This window comes from Falco biarmicus, chromosome 10 (genome assembly GCF_023638135.1).
Source record: "Falco biarmicus isolate bFalBia1 chromosome 10, bFalBia1.pri, whole genome shotgun sequence".
NCBI lineage: Eukaryota > Metazoa > Chordata > Aves > Falconiformes > Falconidae > Falco > Falco biarmicus.
Window position 1 is genome coordinate 7,996,622 of NC_079297.1, and position 18,367 is coordinate 8,014,988.

The 18,367-nt window shown below is 41.6% G+C and overlaps 1 protein-coding gene across 5 annotated transcripts in view; it reads right to left on the minus strand.

Moving 5' to 3' along the window:
- The window catches only part of RIPOR3 (RIPOR family member 3), a 54,080-nt gene that overhangs the window by 4,558 nt on the left and 31,155 nt on the right, over positions 1-18,367 (minus strand). For all 5 annotated transcript variants that reach the window (XM_056353122.1, XM_056353120.1, XM_056353117.1 and 2 more), the window contains 12 exons: positions 17,977-18,126; positions 17,292-17,355; positions 16,850-16,893; positions 16,047-16,172; positions 13,689-13,834; positions 6,664-6,793; positions 5,098-5,682; positions 3,808-3,947; positions 2,833-2,965; positions 1,954-2,062; positions 588-749; positions 265-423 (listed from right to left, as the gene is read on the minus strand). In XM_056353122.1, coding sequence (XP_056209097.1) covers positions 265-423; positions 588-749; positions 1,954-2,062; positions 2,833-2,965; positions 3,808-3,947; positions 5,098-5,682; positions 6,664-6,793; positions 13,689-13,834; positions 16,047-16,172; positions 16,850-16,893; positions 17,292-17,355; positions 17,977-18,126 — 1,948 coding nt within the window. The remainder of the gene's footprint in view (positions 1-264; positions 424-587; positions 750-1,953; positions 2,063-2,832; positions 2,966-3,807; positions 3,948-5,097; positions 5,683-6,663; positions 6,794-13,688; positions 13,835-16,046; positions 16,173-16,849; positions 16,894-17,291; positions 17,356-17,976; positions 18,127-18,367) is intronic.

The following is an 18,367-nucleotide window of genomic DNA, read 5'->3' on the forward strand; positions in this document are numbered from 1 at the left end:
ATATCACAGAACCCACTTTTTAGGGCACTTAAGATAAACCCATCCTTCACATTTCTGTTTTGTTTCTTCTACCTGGTTAAATATGGGAGTCAAGCATGTCTTTCCTCTTCTAATTAAAATTACATGGTCACAAGGGGAATTGAAATGGAAACAATTTTTCAGTGCAATGGTTGGGTTGAAGTACACCATGAGTAGTAACCTGCAGAGCAACAGCCAGCTGCTGGTTTTGTCAGTTCAAGGGAAGGAGCCGAGCACTGCCATTACCTTCTTTAGCAAGTTGTCCCAAGTGTTTCTCCAGGCTGGTAATGTGGTGTTTCTCCAGGTAGCTATAAAATTGGAATAAAGTAACTGGTTCTGTTTGGAGGTACGGAGAGGAGAGCAACCCATCACAGGTGATGATCTGCTCCAGGAACCTCTGCAATACTGAAAGTAACACGGAAAAGAACAAATGAAAGAATGAAGGGTTGGTTAGATGTAAGCTGCTTAAAATGAGTAAGAGTTTTAGTTTATTTTTAAAATGTATAAGGACAATTTTTAGCCATGCAATAAGATTAGAGTGGCCTTGTGTTCAAGGAATGGATTGGTACCTGCTTCTAATTGACCCGGGTATTTTTCCTTCACTTTGAGCATCAACGTGTATTTCAGCGCATGACGGAATCTTTCTGCTGAAGCAAACAAGATGCTGCCAGGCTCTGCAAGATCACTCCAGATTTTCAGATAGTGCTTCTTCTTTTTAGTCTTCTGAATAACTGGAAAATAAAATAACCACATTTTAAAAAGTCAATGAGCTCTAGCAGATTATGGATTTTACATGAGAAATTAGGCAGCAGATGGCATATCTAGAGACGTGTCAGCATTAACTTGTATTTGCGTTAGATAGTTTTGTTCAAAGCTGGAGATTTGCTGCCAGTATTTTAACATCTGCAAGCATTGATTTCACCAAGCTTGGGTTGAGCTCCTAAACGAGCTTATTACAAGACCTGAATGAGATGCCTAGCAGCTCTTCTGCCTCTTGTTCATTTCATCCCAGCATCTGAGCCAAGTTTCAGAAGAACTTTCTGTGAGTTTAACTGTTTCCACTTCTATCAGCAAGAGATGTGCCATTTCCAAGCACTCTGGAGATCCTGTCTTACCTACCTTCACGAGCGGAGAACTCTGAACCTCAGCGCATAGGCTGAGCGGGCTTTCTTTCATCAAACACTTCAGAAGAGCACTTGAAGCAATACCCTGTGGCATCTCGCTGTCATTTCAACCCTATCATTTCTCACTCTTACCTACAAAGATGATGAACTTGTGTTCTGCATTTGGGACTCCTACACTTCCCTCATCACGTCGTACCCAAAGGCCCTTCAGAGCTTTGCTCCAGGGAACAGTTTATTTTCACCTCCTTCGGGATAAAATCTGTCAGCAAATGTTTCCAACTAGCGTTTGCATTCCTGCCGCTATATTTACCAAGATGAGAACAAAAGCCTTCAAAGTCTCCCATTGTGCCTTTATCATTTTGTCATATCCAACAGGCAATGGAAGAATTTAGTAGTGGGAAGGCCTGAGAAAGGGGAAAATTGCACACCAAACTCGTCTTGGCAAACTTGTACAGAATTTGGGCTGTTTGTTTACTAAGTAAAAGCACAGATATAAAAGAAGATTTTATTAAGGCTATTCTGCTGTTCTTTGACTGCAAACTCCATCTATTATATGCCTGTTTCTAAGACATACCAGTTCAGCTACTGTTTGAGACGAACGTCTTCAAATCTTTTCCTTCCTTGCAGGCGAAAAAACAAGCAAACAACAAGCCCTGGATTTTTTTCTAAGAATCTAGATATAAGAGCTGTTTTAATTACATGAATGTTTGTAAGAAATTTAGAATGAAACCCTGATATGCCTGGGGAAGCTCAAGCAGTTATCTGTACCTCTGAAATCCCCGGCATGCCTTGGAATAACGTAGTTACTCACTTTCTTCAACAGACATATCCAAGACATCCCGCAGGACTTGCGTCTGCTCCGACACTTCTTCCAAAATCCTCTCCTGGACAACCTGGGCTACATTTGGTGACCTCAGTTTCTGAAAAGAAATATGCTTATCTTAGTAGCTGAAACAAAGGCAGTATCAAGCTCAAGATGAACGAGGATTTGTTGCTGTGAGAAAGCACAGCAGCTGCTCTCAAAAGGCCTCTTTTCCCATCACCGCGTGGACAGGCCACTTCTGAGTCAAAACTGCCGAGCAGAACAGGATGTGTAAATCGCGTTATGCTGGGACAGCCTGTCCAGCGTTTGGCATTCTTCTCCGCCCCTGTCCATTGACAGATCAATACTAACAGATCAATTGTCCTGTAGCAGATCAATACTAACAGTTACGCTGTCCTCTGCTGCTCATCCTCACCAAAGGTAATACTTTGAGGACGATAATGTGCTTGAACACTATAACTGAAATTAATTGAGGAAAGTCTCAAGGAGAGAGGACTTTTTTCTTGCCTTACATGCTAGCAGTTTCTTCCTAGTAGTAGCAGTTTTTCATTCATTAAAAAATTAATTACCTGTTATCAATTCACAATTCAACCCAAACCTGTCGTACTGCATTAGCAGCCTGCTTTGGGCACAAAGGTATTACTTAGAGCTTCAGCAAAACCCAGATGCTGAAAAAAAGCAGCTTTGTGTAAGAGTTTTGTATAACATGTTCTGTGCATACACATGTACACACTGCAGGTTTTAGACTCAATTTCTATTCTGAGTCTTTCTGCTTTTGTAAGAGAATCTGCTACATACTCAATTTTGTTCGTAATCAGAATCAACAATTACAGCCAGTGCCCTGGAAACCCACAGGCTATTCCTTACCTGCAGAAGACCTTTGCACAGCTTCAGATGAGTTATCAAAAGTGCATCTAAGTTGTCATCACCAGTAGTTACATCTCTTGTTTCTATTCTCCTGTCACAGCTCAGGGATTGAATTGTGTTGTCATTGTATGTACTGTTGAGATGAGGGGGGGGGGGGGAAGTTAAAAACTTCTCATCACTAAATACAAAGATGTGCAGTCTCAGTAGTAGCCTTCAAGCAAGTTGCAGAAGTACAAACCAGATGACATTTAACAGCATTTTCTATTGCATTTATAACACTCCTTGAAAACATAAGGACTTAATTTCTAAGGCTCATTCCAGAACAGTAATACCAGATCAGTTGATCCCACAAAATGCCATTTTGGAGAATCAATACTAGTAAAAGATACTTCCAGATAATGGGAATTGAGTTGCTGGCTCATTTGCAGCTGGTGAACTGCAAAAGCAGCACATGTAACAGACAAATCCCTTGGTGTTCTGCCAATTCTGTGATACCGGGAGCGTAGTAAGCCTCCCAGGATCAGGCTCATAGCTCTGGAATGTAAGTCTCGGTGCTACGCAACTCGCAAAATGCAACACTGAAATCAAAAGGAAGAACAGGTAGAAAAGCTCAAAGTTACTCGTAGCTTTCTCCCTTGCTAGTGAAGAACTGTTCAGCATCACCCTGATAAGCTTGTTTCCTGCCGCCTGTTTGTAGCAGTCCTGCATGTCAGGCCACCATATCCTGCAGGTATCATTCTGCAACGCTTTCTGTAAGTTCAGTTTAAGTTTCCTGCCATTTCAATCTGGCAGGTACTGTGAATTACAAATCTCACAGCATTCCAAAAAATTGGTTTCTATCCTGGATGTTCATACCACTAGCAACTCTGCACAATTGTTACTTAGTCGAGTACAGTGTATCAGTAAGTGTTGCTGGGATCAGCCCTCCTGACCCCTTTCCCTTGTCCCCTATAACGAAGTGCTGCAGATACATACCTGATACTGCCTGTTCTTACGCTTCCAAATAACGAAAGCTCATCAGCACTACAGTCAGCGTTTAAAAAGTCAAAACTTTCCAGTACTGTCTCCACCATTAGACTTTCCATAGATGAATGTTTGTGGTGAAGTGTCTTTAGCTGTTAACGGAATTGAAGGAAAATACTGTTATTTGCAGTTATCAAGCCATTTTGCATGAGTTCCTCGTTGTTTTTCAAATCACTTTTAATAAGAAAATCAATTTGCTTTTCTGATTTCATTCTTACAGATCAGGAAAGTTAGCTCTTGGTACAGCACTCTGATCCCAAAATAATGTTACTAATTAAATTCAAAATACGCTTCAATATTTTAATCTGCGTGTATTCGTCTTTGGATTGTCATGTCTGTTAAGGCTGGGATGTGAGCTCATTTTCTCTGCATCTTCTGCCATCACTGCAATTTTCACTTAGTCCCTGTTTCAGATCTCAAAGTAGCAATCTTAGGGGTCTGTTCTAGGAACTTTCATACCAATAATAGATTTCATGGGGCCACTAACTTTCTCCCCCTTGGAAAGGCAGCTTTGAGAGCACTTGGTTTATTTTTTCTAATTTCTATTTTTAAAGTGATTGCACTGGAATAGGAAGTCAGTGCAGTTTTGTTAATGTCATTTATTATTCCAGACCTAAGGTGCTGCAGGACTTCATCTAATCTCCCAAGTCTGGAGACTGGGACACACTGGCTTCGCATACTACAATGCTACTATACTTGCAGTATAACCCACTGCCTGCAGAAAGCTCTTCTCCAGGACCCTTCCCCTAAAGAAAAAAATGTTTTCAGCATCATAGGACTTGTCAGACAGACTGAACTGCCTACAAAAGTTAAGTGATCCCGGGGAAACATTAGGTTTGATGAACTCATGCAGTCATCTCAAGGTGTACTAAATTTGAAAAACAACAACGAAACCAAACATGCAGAGGCTCTGACATACAGTTCAGATTCTGCTTAGCCCAGAGTAGTTTTTGCTTTGAGTGCATGCAGTTTCTTAATTTTTTTTTCCAGATTATTGATCTGCACACAGCATTTGGAGGCTGTCTCCGAGAGATGCTGTGCAACATGGTGCTCCAGTTTAGCTCGCTCTCAAGGCTGCCTTTTCTGAGTAGTGCCTGACCTCTGGTGGCCAAACTTACTTTTTGGGAACGTGCTGCTGATAGCGTGATTAAATCAAATTCACCACATGGTCATGGAACTTCTACAGTTTTAGGAGTAACAGTGGAAGCTACACCATCTACCAAGAGTAAAACACTTCTATACCTTTAACTTATCCCTCAGAGATGAAACCTGGCACTCCAGTTTCTCTAGTTGGGCTTGCTTCACATCATGTAATTTCAACAAATTTAATACTTCTTGGAGAGTCTTATCAATTGACTTTGTATGTCCATCTAGTTTTAGGTCACTTGCAGAATTCAAGCTTTTCTGGCTAATGTCTTCTTGCTCTGCAAGATGGCGATTTCTGGTCTGGTTGAAAGAATCTCTTCTATCTTTGTGACGATTCAGAAAACTAGATGGGTTATTTGGAAAACCATCCACACACGGCGTCTTCTTCAGGATGTCTAGAGTTGTGTGATTTGAAGGAGGATGCTGTCGCTCTTCTGCACAAGCCTCTTGAATAATCACCAACGGTAATGTCCTATGGTCTAGAGCTGGAGTTGTATTTCTGGATTCTGTTCCCTTCTGATGCTCAGAGCTGAACGAGTCTGCCTCACTTGTCTCTGCAGGATTGTGAGGCTTGTTCCTCCCATGTACATCAAAATCACAGGCAGCCAAGTAGCTCAATATGCTGGGAGGCTGAGCTTCATCACTTGCATCCCCTTGGTTCTGCCTTTGTTGCAAAACAGACTGCAGCAAACAGATTCGTAAGTGAGCATACATGCAACTGAAAAGTGTAAGATACCGCCTAAGATACAGAACTACGGTTTCCTGTTCTAGGAAACATACACGCCCAAACTGATCGAAATCACGGGGCTTTTCTGCGCAGGGGAGCCTGGTCGGAATAAACCGGGCAAAAGAAACTATTAAAACAATGTATGAAGAGCTTACTGGATTAACCACGTGGAACAGCAGTAACTGTGCTTTAGAGATTTCAGATGAAAGTTACAAAGTCAGCTAAAAAAAATGTTTCTGGAAAAAGAACCTGGCCAAGCAGCTTGCATGTCACATCATCTCAGGACAGGATATGAAAATAGGGTTACAGGAAATGTTCATTTTGAAGAGTCCAACGTAGCCCATACAAATAATAAACCTTTCTGAAAAAACTGCATATTCTGCTGCCTTGTGAGGCTACACCAAACGTGCCTTAGACTTGATGTTAGGGGAACATATATATGATGTATTTGAGATGTAGGGCAGAATTAACAGGACCATAAAACAACCATTAAAACAAAACCCTCCTGAATGAACGAGAAAGAAGGCAACGTCTTCTGTTCCCCTGGGCTACACTTGGCAAAAAGCGGGCTTGAGGGAGAGGAAGGCTTGTTTCACACAGCACCTCTAAGATGTCGTTCTGCTCCACGGCTACTGAGGCAGACTGGATCCTAGTTTGATTCCCACTAGAGAATCACAGAGCAGATGCCCACCCCCCTACCATTCTGGCTGCCAAGAGGAATATTTGGCAGGTTTGGTTTTTTTCTTTTACAAAATCTAAAATAGAACTCAAAAGAACAGGGGTTAAAAAAATTTGTATTACAAAGCCCCCAAATGCAAAGGCCCTGGAGTGCTACATTTCCACATTTCTGAGTGTGTTCTATCAAGAGCCTAATCTATTCCAAAAATCAAGTCCGAGGCTGGTGTTTTGCATTTTGCTTTCCTCTGCATACTCACCAGGTAGTACTTCTCTCTGAAGCTGGGAGTATTTGGTGGGGTCCAGTTGTATAATGAGCTCTTCCTGCTACCCACAGAAAACTTGGCAGTGGATCCAGGTGACAAAAACAGGTTCTCTGTGTCAAAGGGGCTGTAGCAGAAAACATAAATGCCTAAGTGTCAGTAAGACCAGAAAGCACAGAAACATTTAGCAGCAGGAACAGCTGTTAGGACTTGAACTGTAATGTTTAGTAAACAACACATGGAATAAAAGGAAGGAGTGATTGCCTCTCTGACCTGCATCTTTGACTGCAGCAGCAAAGAAAGAGGTAGGTGAAATGGTTCTGTATTTTACACAGAATTCTCAGCGCCCTTTAGACAGAGATCCATGCCACAGTCTTTGGAAGTAGAGTGCAACAGGCCAAGAGCCTGCAGTGCTCTCCATCCTTCCACAGTGTCCTACACTGACATCAGTGCTGGCAAGCTCAGCACAGGCTGCTTGCTGACAGCCACCAGCCTGACAGTGAGACATACACCTCACCAGATAGGAAGGAAATAAAGGAAAACTATCATTAGTCCGTCTCCTGCAGAGCACACACTACATGGGAAAGCCACTAAAAAAACTTCATTATCCTTCAAACATTAATAAACAACCCCTTTGGCTGGCACAGGAAGCTTATGCAGTGGTATATGGCAAGTTATGTGTTTCATACAGTCACGGATGAATCTAGTTCTAGCCCCAGAGGATACTAGCTATGGTCTACAAGAGTTTGACAAGTCCTGCTGTAAAGGCTTCCCGATTACCTACTACATCACAGCCATTAATTTCCCAACTTCTTTGCAAAGCAGCCTAAGCAAACTTGGATGAACTGTCTCCTCTCCCAAAACACAACTCAGCTAACCAGGACAGGGAAGACATATGTAAAGTTAAACACAGAAAGTTCATTTTTCCTACGTGCTACTTTAGTTCCCTACTTGTACGCCTTGTAGCACTGAAAGAAAATGTGTTTTATCCACTTGAGTACTGGCATTTTGAAAAAAAGTGAATTGTTTATAACAAATCTGTAATCTCATAGATGTGAACACAGTGACCAAACAGTAGCATTTAGCTGTACAACATAGAACCACTAGAAGTCTGAAAAGATCCAAACGAAAACAAGGACTAATCAATTACAGGGAAATTAACTTCTCTGTAGCAGAAGCTGAAAAGCAGAGTTCCAGTTCTCTCCAGCTTCTCATGTTGCACAGGGACAATTCTCAACAGTATCCTGCAGCGCAACACACCGCTGTTTTCCTCAGTGTGGAGGTAATGCTCTGCGAGCTCGCCTAATACAGGTTAATTGGCTAAATTTACCAGTGTCACCCAGCTGGGGTTCATCAAACAGGCCAGTTCCATGAAGTCACATTAACAACCATCTGCACTGTCTCACTATGCAGAAAATAAATCGGGTTTCTGACAGTAAGAGCCTTTTAGCCAGAGCCTGCTATGTTTACTGGTGGAAGCAAATTACTCCCCATCCATGGCATTTCTTAAGAAAAGTCACAGGGATCCATTCCTCAGATTTTTCATGTTGAGCTTTTAATATAGCAATGAAGTAATGCAAAATGACGCTTTGGAGGAAATGGACGGGAATAACAAGTTAAATCTGTTTTGCCCCTTTGACAATTACTAAAACCCTCTAGCAAAACGCAGCTCTTCAGCTGCCCTCCAAACAAGTACATGCTCCCTGTTACTGCAAGATAACAAGCTGAGAGACCAAAGCCAAGGGTGAAGGAAAGAACAAAGTCTGCTCTAAAGCATCTATTATCTCTTGGCTGTAAGCTCTCTGGGCATGATCCATCCTCTTGTTCCACATTCATACAGCAAACAAAACACTACACTGGGACAGATCTACGAATTCATCTCTCTCAGCGTCCTGACATTAACAGAAGGCAGCAGGGGATATTCAGGGGAAAAGCAAAGGAAATAAGTCAAATATAGTAGGCTTTCCCCAGACACATACTCAAATTTGAGGCAATCCACAGCTTAGATCTGATGCACCAGACTTTGCAAGCAGACTATTACCTTTAATTGCCACACGCTTTTTCTTAGCTTGTCTAGTCACTTCCTGAAATCATTGATACAAAATCTCTGTGTAGGTCAAAAGTATTCAGAACTTTCATTATTTAACTTTAAATTGTGGAACAAGTACTCTGAGAGGGCGGGAGGTGGGGCAGGTGTCTCTGTGGCTGTACTGAGAGAAATGGTAGCTGATCATTTCTTTCTACATCCTCCACAGCAAACATCTATATGCCTGCACAGTATTATCCAGCAACACCTCTTCAAGGCTGAAAAAATCTATTAAAGAAAGCAGCCCCACATGTCTGATCATCATTGTTGTCCCATTCTGCTTCTATATTGCCAAACATGTTGGCCTTTGGTTATGATTAATTACAATGCTGGCACTAAATTCATGACAATGCTATCTTTGTTAAGGCCAACGTAAATGCAGCACATAACGCTCCTTCAGCTTGCCTTAGCACCATTGCAGGACTTCAGTGTCCAGCTCCAAAATACACGTGCCCAGCCTGACCTTGAAGGGGTTTACAATTCATCGGCGCTCATGTTTCCTAGACTGAACCTCCCACAAACACCAGCAGCTTTGCATCCGCACACATTCAGAGGTACCTCAGCCTTGCCAGCACTGAGCATGGATTTCCACTGAGATATTATTTTGCCATAACCACCAAACCTGTGATGGGATGAAATGCTTCAGATTTCTACCATTTCCCTCAACCTGTTGCATTTGTCTGTTGGGTGTGTAAGGAGGACACTTCCTTGTTTACGCTTTCAGAGGAAAAGAAGGAATCAGACAGAACACGTAAGAGCTGAACTCAGTTCAGTCTTCAGCCCCAGAGACTCTGCCTTCCTTTCTCCCACTGCCAAGACTGTGCCCTAATCCCTCCCCTTCTGTCCAGTTGCTCCATGTATTAAACAGCACTGGGCCAGAAGGGCTCTTGGTGGATAGACCTGTCCGAACCCCACTACCAAGCCTGCGAATCCAGGCTTGCATTAATCCAGAAAAAGCTCTGGTCAATGGGATTGGACTTGCTGTTAATCAGGAGATTTCTTTTATGCATTTTGAATATAGGTGAAAATGCCCACGCAACAGTGTGATTGTTGTTGGGTCTCTCCTACCCATTAAAGCATAATAAGCACCGGTTTCAAGGTTAGTACAGCCTATCACAAGACTAAGCTATGAAACATCACTTCCATCAAAAGCACAGACATGCACTGATGGACTACATGAGTAACTATCGATTCACATAAGTTTTCATCTATAAGAGCAAGACCAGCAGTAGGTATGTATCCAAAAATACAGACTTCCCTGTTTTTATTCTCCTTTACTTTTTTTTTTTTTTTTTTTTAAATCCTACTCCGGGAATGCTTTGAAAGCCAGGCCAGCACACGCTCAAAGTGGCAGAAATCAGGAGAGTGGTTCTGGCTGGCTGGTACCCTTAGATCCCAGTACGGGGTGCTAACTGAAGTTCTGAAAAGAGAATACAGGCTTTCTCTTTGTCCCTCATGTAAGAGACAGAATTCAGACTGCTGTTTAAGTTGGCAAAAAAACCAAAGCCTTTTGCCAAACTGGCCAACAAAGCCATTCTGCAACAGACCCAAGCTCATTCACACTCTTCATGGCATAATCTATAAAGGAGTCGAAGGAACTTTTGTTAGGAGTCCAGAAGACTAGTGGCCTATTTAAAGAAAATATACATTTAGAAATGGAAGAGGGATCTACATTTGGATTTCTCACAAAGCAGGTCTAGATTGAAAGCCTGCTTCTCAGGGAAGTTTGGGCAAATCAGCTGGATTTGTTTAGTTATTCTTAAAGAAAAAAACCAACTGTTATTTTGAGTGCTCTATCTTTGAAAATAGAAACTCCCTGAGTTATCACCACAAAACTTCTCTTTTGTGTAAACAACTTCACCAAAACAGGCTGTCAAAGAGGAGGAGCCTGCCAGTTCTGCACAGAAGTGCTCTGGAGAATCCACTTGGTAGGATACCAATGCATTTCACAGACCTTAAACACAGCAGAGACATGCAGCCGGAGTTCTCTCATATACTGAAAAATTCCAAGTGAGGATTAACTCCCAAAGAAAATGCGTCACCGCTAACCCTGCCTCAGCTGTTGCCAGCTCTAAAAGCTGGATGATGATTGTCTCAAATGCCATAGAAATGCTCATCTTGCCAATCAAAAGCTACACCCTGAGCTGCAAGCTACTGCAACAATAAAATGTCAACATAAGTTGTATTCTTCTAGAAAGTTTATTCACAAATATCATCTGCTTTGGAGATTTAGGCTGTTATCTGAGAAACTATGCAATATCCCAGAATAAGAAGGGGTTTTCCTTGTACGGTCCTTTTATAGGAACAACTTGTGTGCATAATTATTCACACAAGTTACTGACAGCCAGGAAAGGCAAGCAAGTAGATCCAACAAAAGTAAATGAAGTGAATCTGTTAGATGCCATTTGTGTGGGTTAACAAGAGAGTAGAAACGATTTCTTCCAGACTCCACCATGAATGTGCCATCTCTCAGTACAGCACTTCCCATATTAGGGCAAAACCAGATTTTATAACCAGTTCAATAAAAAAAAGTATGTCTCCCTCACTGCACAAGTGAAGCTTCTAAGATGTTAGACTTGAAGTCAGGCAAAAAGGGACCTCCCTTATAAGAAAAGCATCTTTGCAAGCTCCAAAACTTCATATAGAGCTTTTGATCATTTTATATCCAGATTAAACCTGATTCAAGTTTTGGTGGTGCTTGTTGCAGGGTGAGAGATGACAAATGAAGGCATCACACATTGCAGGGATGTACAAGAGCCCATATATCCTCCCGTGCCACGCTTTGCTCCTTCCTTCCCCAATATTAAGGCATACGAATGTCAAAATGATATTTTAATTGGCTTTCATTTAAAAAGGCTGTCATTTTAAAAAGCTACTTTTACTTTTTTTTTAAATATAATGCAACTTGCACCATCCCCATTCCACGCAGTTTTCAATAACTCTGCCATGAATGTCTCCGCTTTCAAATTCAAATGGGAATACATACGTAACTTGGCACAAGCAAGGGGAAGTTTCATAGGGCATATAATGCAAGATCACAGCAGGCTTCTGGAATGAGGCTTTGTTGCCCAACTAATTAGTGGCTCAGCTTCTCAAATAAGAAACAGAGGCCTCAAAAGTCTCAGAGCAGCTGCAGCGCCTCACCAAAACAAAACATATACTGATGCCCATTGTTAGATCTCAGGAGGAAAAAAAAGTGTGATAAACAACAGGTGTGGGCAAAACTGCTGTGTGAGTTTATTTCTCATTGACTTACAGCAATGTGTGTGTTTGAAAATAATTTTCAGATGCTGTTGCCAAGACTCATTTTCCAGCCCAACTGCACATACAAGTCAACAGCAAGTTTCAAGAACCACAACACACACAACAGACGTTGATCAATAAAGCTTTTCTTTCCCGAACCCCAGAAATGCAACCTGAAAGCTGTTTATCAACACCTGAACAGGAATTGCAACAGAAAACCTTTGTGGCATTTCTCCTGTTGTGGCTTAAAAGGCTGTGATAAGGTTTAAGTCAAATGATGCTCCCAAAGGTAATTAAAAAGTAGAAACAGGGTATTAAGACCTGGGGAAAAAAAAAAAAAAATCAAGTCCAATTGTAAAATAGATTTGGTTATTTCACCCTAAGGACAGGGAAAATTTTCTCTTACTGGAAGATCTGTTTGACTTTTGGGCACATTGGTAGACCACACATTTACCACATACTCTGAGACAAAAAAGCTTGTAATTTTTAAGAAAACAAGAAACCAGCATGGCCTGAGAAAAGTTGTACAAGGCTGACTTATAAGCAAGTCTGGCCTCCAAGGCATAGCTCCCTGCCCTTCCTAATCTAAACACCGCTCAGTTTCTGCTTTTCCTGGAGAGAGCCTAGGTCCACAAGTCATCACACAGTAGAAAGGCCGAAAGAAGGTCCTTATCACGCAGGTGTGTTCAAATGCCTGTTTGCCATGTTGGGCTGGGAAGAACCGAGGACTGCAGTAAGCCATACACAGAAGTACAAGTGAGGAGTGCCTATTGTTTAGTTGGGTGTGTTTCACTAAGATGGTGAGAATTAACCCCTGGACAATAGTAAATGGAAACAGGTTTAAAAGTTTTGATTAGCAGCAGACAAGACTCTCAGTATGGATCAACAGTCCCATAAAGCAGAAATAACAGTACTACCTCAAAAACCTATGCTGGTCCGTCTAGAGTGAGGAAGTTCCAGTGCAGCATCCACAAAAGTGAGAATTTGCTTTTAATAACATCAGTAATTCACGATCAAAATCACGTTACAGATTTAAATTACAAAACAATTTAACAAATCACAGGCACCATGAAAATACTCAGCTATTTTAAAAGTGCATCTGTGGCCAAGCTCCCCTGCAGTGCATGAACAGGCCTTATGTAGAAATCACAGTGCAAACATGAAGGTCCTAAGTCTTTGGGAAAGCTTTTTTTAACAGACTGGGGCCTGTTAAAAGTGATTGTCCTAGAATTCCACTACTTTTTTTTTTTTTCCTTCCTTGTGCCTAGAAGCTGCTATTTTCCCTTTCATTTAATCATCTTTAATATTATTGTCCATGCTTTATAGATGTACATACATTGCTTGGAGCCAGACTTGAACGCTCATTCTGAGGGGCAGTAAGCTAAGTAAAAGCCTACTGGCCAGTTTACGTGGCTAGCCACGGCTCTGGTAACATAAACACAAAGAACAAAAAAGGGTCTTAGAAATAGCTTCTGTCCCTTTTCCCTCCCCTTCCTGAGGCCTGGTCCCAGAGTCAGAGATCAGGCACAGTAGCTGGGGTTGCTGTGAGCAAGCACGAGGCTGCTATCTATCCTGCACCTGCTCTGCAAAAAGAAGAAGGACTATGATGTTTAATGCTACTAACACACTTAGGAGCCTTTTAATTTATTTCAGATGTTTAGCTCCAGCTTTTTTCCTTTGAAGCTGTACTTACTTCCAGAGGACCTCCAACTGTAACTTGATCGTGCCCAGTTCAGTTATATCCACAATGATTGCCTGAGGCTTGGTTGTAAAGAAGTTTATGCTGTCACATGTCACGACACCAACCAGAATAGTAGCCAGTCCTCGCAGCTCTGTCACCTAAAAGGACAAACACATCCATTTTTCATCTTACCAGACAATCCTAAGTCACATGTATGGGAAAAAAAGAACACCCCAGGCTCAAATCTGCTCTGAGGCCCACAAACTTAATCTTGATACTCAGTTCTGGGCTCCGAAACTGTTGTGAGACGGTAACCCCACAAGGAATACGCCAGATGGCTAGCAAAGAGGAAAGGAGTTCCATGAGTTGGGGAGAGACAGAGCTCTACAGCACTTCTGACAACAGCATTTGGTAGACTACGATTTTAAGAGAAATTAGTCTGAAATTTGGGAAGCCTAGCTCTGTTACACATACAAACAGTTGTCATTTATAGTACAGAGTCTACCTTGTGTACATATTAGAAAAACTTTCATAAAAATATATATATTACAGACAAGTATATTAGCCTACCTACACCAGGCTATTTCAGCTCTCAATTGCCTAAAGGATCTGGACGCACACCTGGCTGCATCCACTGTGACCTAACCGTCCTGAACTCAGCTGCGGACCAAAACTGGAACTTGTGTCAGTTCTTCCTTCTAGCTCTGCAGGTGGCTCTGAGTTTGTTATCAATACAGGGACAGGCCTGTGTTTTTTCCCAGGCTGGCACTTTGCTTCTTCAGCTACTTTAAAAATCAAACCTAATCAAATGCTCGCTATTAAAACATACTTCCAATTGAAGGTCAGATTGTTCTAGAAGCACATAAAGCATCAGACTCAGCACAGAATTTTAGCACAAGTGCCTAAAGTCCACTTCAGGAATTAGTTATATGCCTACATCTCCTTTAAAAGCCAGCAAAAGTTATGTTGCTAGGCTCCTCTTGGAACACTCTTTGGCACTCCTCAATTTTTTTTAAATTTTTAAAAAAAAACTGCTATGTATTTGTACTGGGCAGATTATTACGTACCAAGTGGAAAGAGCAGGAGGGTGTGGAGAACATTAGTCAGTGAACTTTCATAAGCTGACAAAAAGAGTAAAACTATCATTGTCATACAAAGTAATACAAATCTTTACAACTATTATGGGAAAACAGGGATCTGAGTTAGCCTCTCACCTGATCTTCATTGTGCAGTGGCAGCAAAAAATGCATTGTAAGCACATTTCCAAAGGCTATGCTGGCAAGATGCCAAAAAGACTCTCCTATGTAACCCAGTTCTTGCTGCCAGATAGGAGGAAACATTGCAATAGCTGCCTAACACAGCTGCCAAAACTTGAAACCCTGCACTGGCACAGTTTCCTAGTAGAATAGGATCCAGCACAGCCTTCGATCTCAGCTCCTTTTAGGCTGACAGGAGTCATGCTGCAGAGTCCAGCCCAGAAGAGATGTCAGACTACAGTGGAAATGCTGTTTAAGGATTAACTCCACCTGCTAAGGAAGTGCCAGAACCAATGCCAGGGGCAGCTGCACAAGGTCTGCAAAAACTATAAGCTTCCCCTAAGGGGTACCCATAACTTGTCATCTACGCATCACAGGCCACTAGCACCAGTCCCTTACTCTTAAGGATACGACCTCTTCTGAGGCCCTTTAGAGATCTGAAACTTCTTTAAATAAGGGTATAAAGTACAGACAGTTTGTACCAGCATGTAAATGCCATTGTTCTTTGCCAATATGGACCATCTCTGGAGTAAAACGTGGCAAAAGAATCTGCAGTGCACCCAGATAAAGGGATGTTCGAACTACAGATTCAAAACTTACACATGTGCAGCAGTTACATGTTTTCCAAATATGTATTTCTCTTTTTCAATAGAGAACAGAACTCCAGGCACTTAAAATTCCACAGGGGTGATACAAATAATATCTACACACACATCTTTTTGTCTCCACATTTAGACTTTACCCTTGAAAATCCCAGACATTGATCTAGGACTTTGTTTCTTAAAACCCAAAACAAAATACAAAGCCAAAAACCCAAGAGACTAACAAAACAACAACAAAAAAACCACAAAAAAACCCCACAACAACCACACATACCACACTTCAGAACGTGAGAAAGCAGATGCACTAATACAGTTACCAGTGCCAAGAGCAGAGGAAAACACAGAAGTAGATGTCCATTCAGTAGGCAGAACCAATTAACTGCCATTTTTACATGGCTAGGAAAAGAAAACTACCTAAGAAGTTTGAGAAGCCCTTGATAACCTAACAGGTAAGTCGTATGGCAGAAGACCTGTTATCCCACTAATTCCAATCCAACCATTATACACCACACCTTGATTTCAAACTTCTCATGGAGATTGGGTATGAAAATCTTTTCTTCCTCATCCCATGTTTGGCTGTCATCAGTCTCAATCTTGCCTTTCAACCTCCATTTTTGGCGTCCCAGTCGCACAAACACCTAGGAACCACAAAGAAAAAAGCATGTTCGGTTAACATATCCCAGAATGTTCACTTCAGTCCATGGGTCTCACGCTGTTCCAGTACCACAGAAGCAAAGCCATTCCTTTGAGCACTATACATTTAGGAACTTGGATAAAGAAGATCAGAGATAGGAATTCAGGTTCTGGGTTTTAACTCCTTAACTTGGTGCCAAATGACACATCCCACCCATTCTACAAGAACTGCAAAACAACGTTGCAATAGCAAGTGTAGCGGTACTGAAACACAAGGCACCCTGGAATTCATCCGGAACTGTTAGAAGTAGGAGACTAACCCAGTAAGATACTAAGACACGCACAAATCATGCCAAGGGCAGTCTTCCAAGAAACAGGCAGCAACTGTTACTTGATTCCAAGGCAACTTTGAAGACAAAGCCCTGACAGGTTGGTTTTGATAGACAATCAAATAGACTATCTTTTAAACCCTTTCATAACACTTGAATCACACCTTTCCCTCTCCCAGTCTCAGAGGCCAACATAATAGCAAGTGTGCCAAAGCACTGGTCTCATCAGGACAGTGCACACTTATCACAGTTTCCTGCTCGCCTTCTACATGTTGCACCCTTGCTCTCCTGTTCCACTACTGCAAATGCACAACAGTAAAATAAAAGACAAAATTAATTGCTGTATACTGCACCTCATACTGGTCCCCTGGGCAAAGACGTGCAAAGCCCACCAACCCTGAAAAGAGAAAGAAAAATCTTAATGCTTGTAGATTCTTACGATGTCCCCCAAAGCTTCAACTTGCAATAAATAGCGACTATCACTAACACCTCCCTGTGCTCAACTCTGTGCAGAAGCTATACGACCGGCCTCGAACACTCTTAGAAGGCCAAACTTTAATTAAGCTGAGGAAAGAAAGCTTGTCAGCTTCTATATTCAGATATAAATTACCATTGCAGATCTGTTTTATAGCACTGAAGCAAACAGAAGTTTGCCAAAATTCAGGTCAGGGTCTCATCCAGAAAGCCAGTGGAAGCAACTGACATTGAATAAATGGACTCTCAGCAGATCAGATTGCTACGTAGGAAACACAAAATCAATTGATGGGTCTTGAAGAAAACTAGAAAGGAACATACCTTTCATCTTCAAGTGAAACTCTCCCAAATGGACCTCCAACGCCCCTTCTATAAAGCACATGTCCTAGAAGAAAGACTGAACAGTGACTATGACCGAAAAGCAGTGCAGAGTAGCTACCTTCCCATACACACCATTTTAAAGGACTTTGGCTCTTTAAAAAAAAAACAAACAAAAAAACCAAAGAAAACCAATAAAAGCCCACATATACACACAGACACTTTCACTAGTGGAGGTTGATACAGGGTCCATTCATGCTACTCTTGAGAAAGAAAATCAGGGTGCTGCTTCACAGAAGAGTGGAACTACTTGAGCAGTTCATTGTCAGTTACCTTCCACTACTTGTTTTGTAAAGGTAACATAAAATTCATTATTTAGTTCTCATCCCATTACTTCCAGTGGAAGTCATAATGGACCCTAGTATTAAAGCAGAAATTCAAAAGATTTTTCACTTGCCTTCATGAATGCATGAAGCCAAGCTGAGCAAGAGCAAAAAAGCGCACAGAATTCAGGAGCTTTGCCTGTAAGGTATTTGTCTCGCAAGCTCCAGTTCACATTATGTACTTATATTTCATTCACATGTTCAATTTTTAACCCGCACCATTAGAAAACGCCATCAGCAAGTCCTAGTACATTTTTTGCTAATGAACAGTCAGGTCTTCATTACATGTGTGTAGTATTTCCTACCTCTGTGCATTCTTGGAAGTTCTTGTAAAGCTCCACTAGGCTCTCTCTGGAGGCCTTGGTGGAAGGAGACAAGGAAAAGGCATGTTTCATATTAGCGGCCCCATCTCGTAGTCTGCACTGGATACAGTAAGCTTCATAGAGTTCTTCTACCTTTATGATTTGGGAAGTGGGGGAAGAATGAACAAAAGTTACACATTACTGGCACAGTTTTAGAAAAGAACATCAGTAGTCTTTCCTGGTGGCAAAATGAAAAAAAAAATAAAATCAAAAAACACACAAACCACATAAAACCAAATCCCACTATCATAGGACTGCAGAATGCTGCAACTCCTGCATTTTACAGACTGACTGGAGTGCAACAGTTTGTAGACATACCTGCAAAAAAGCATGG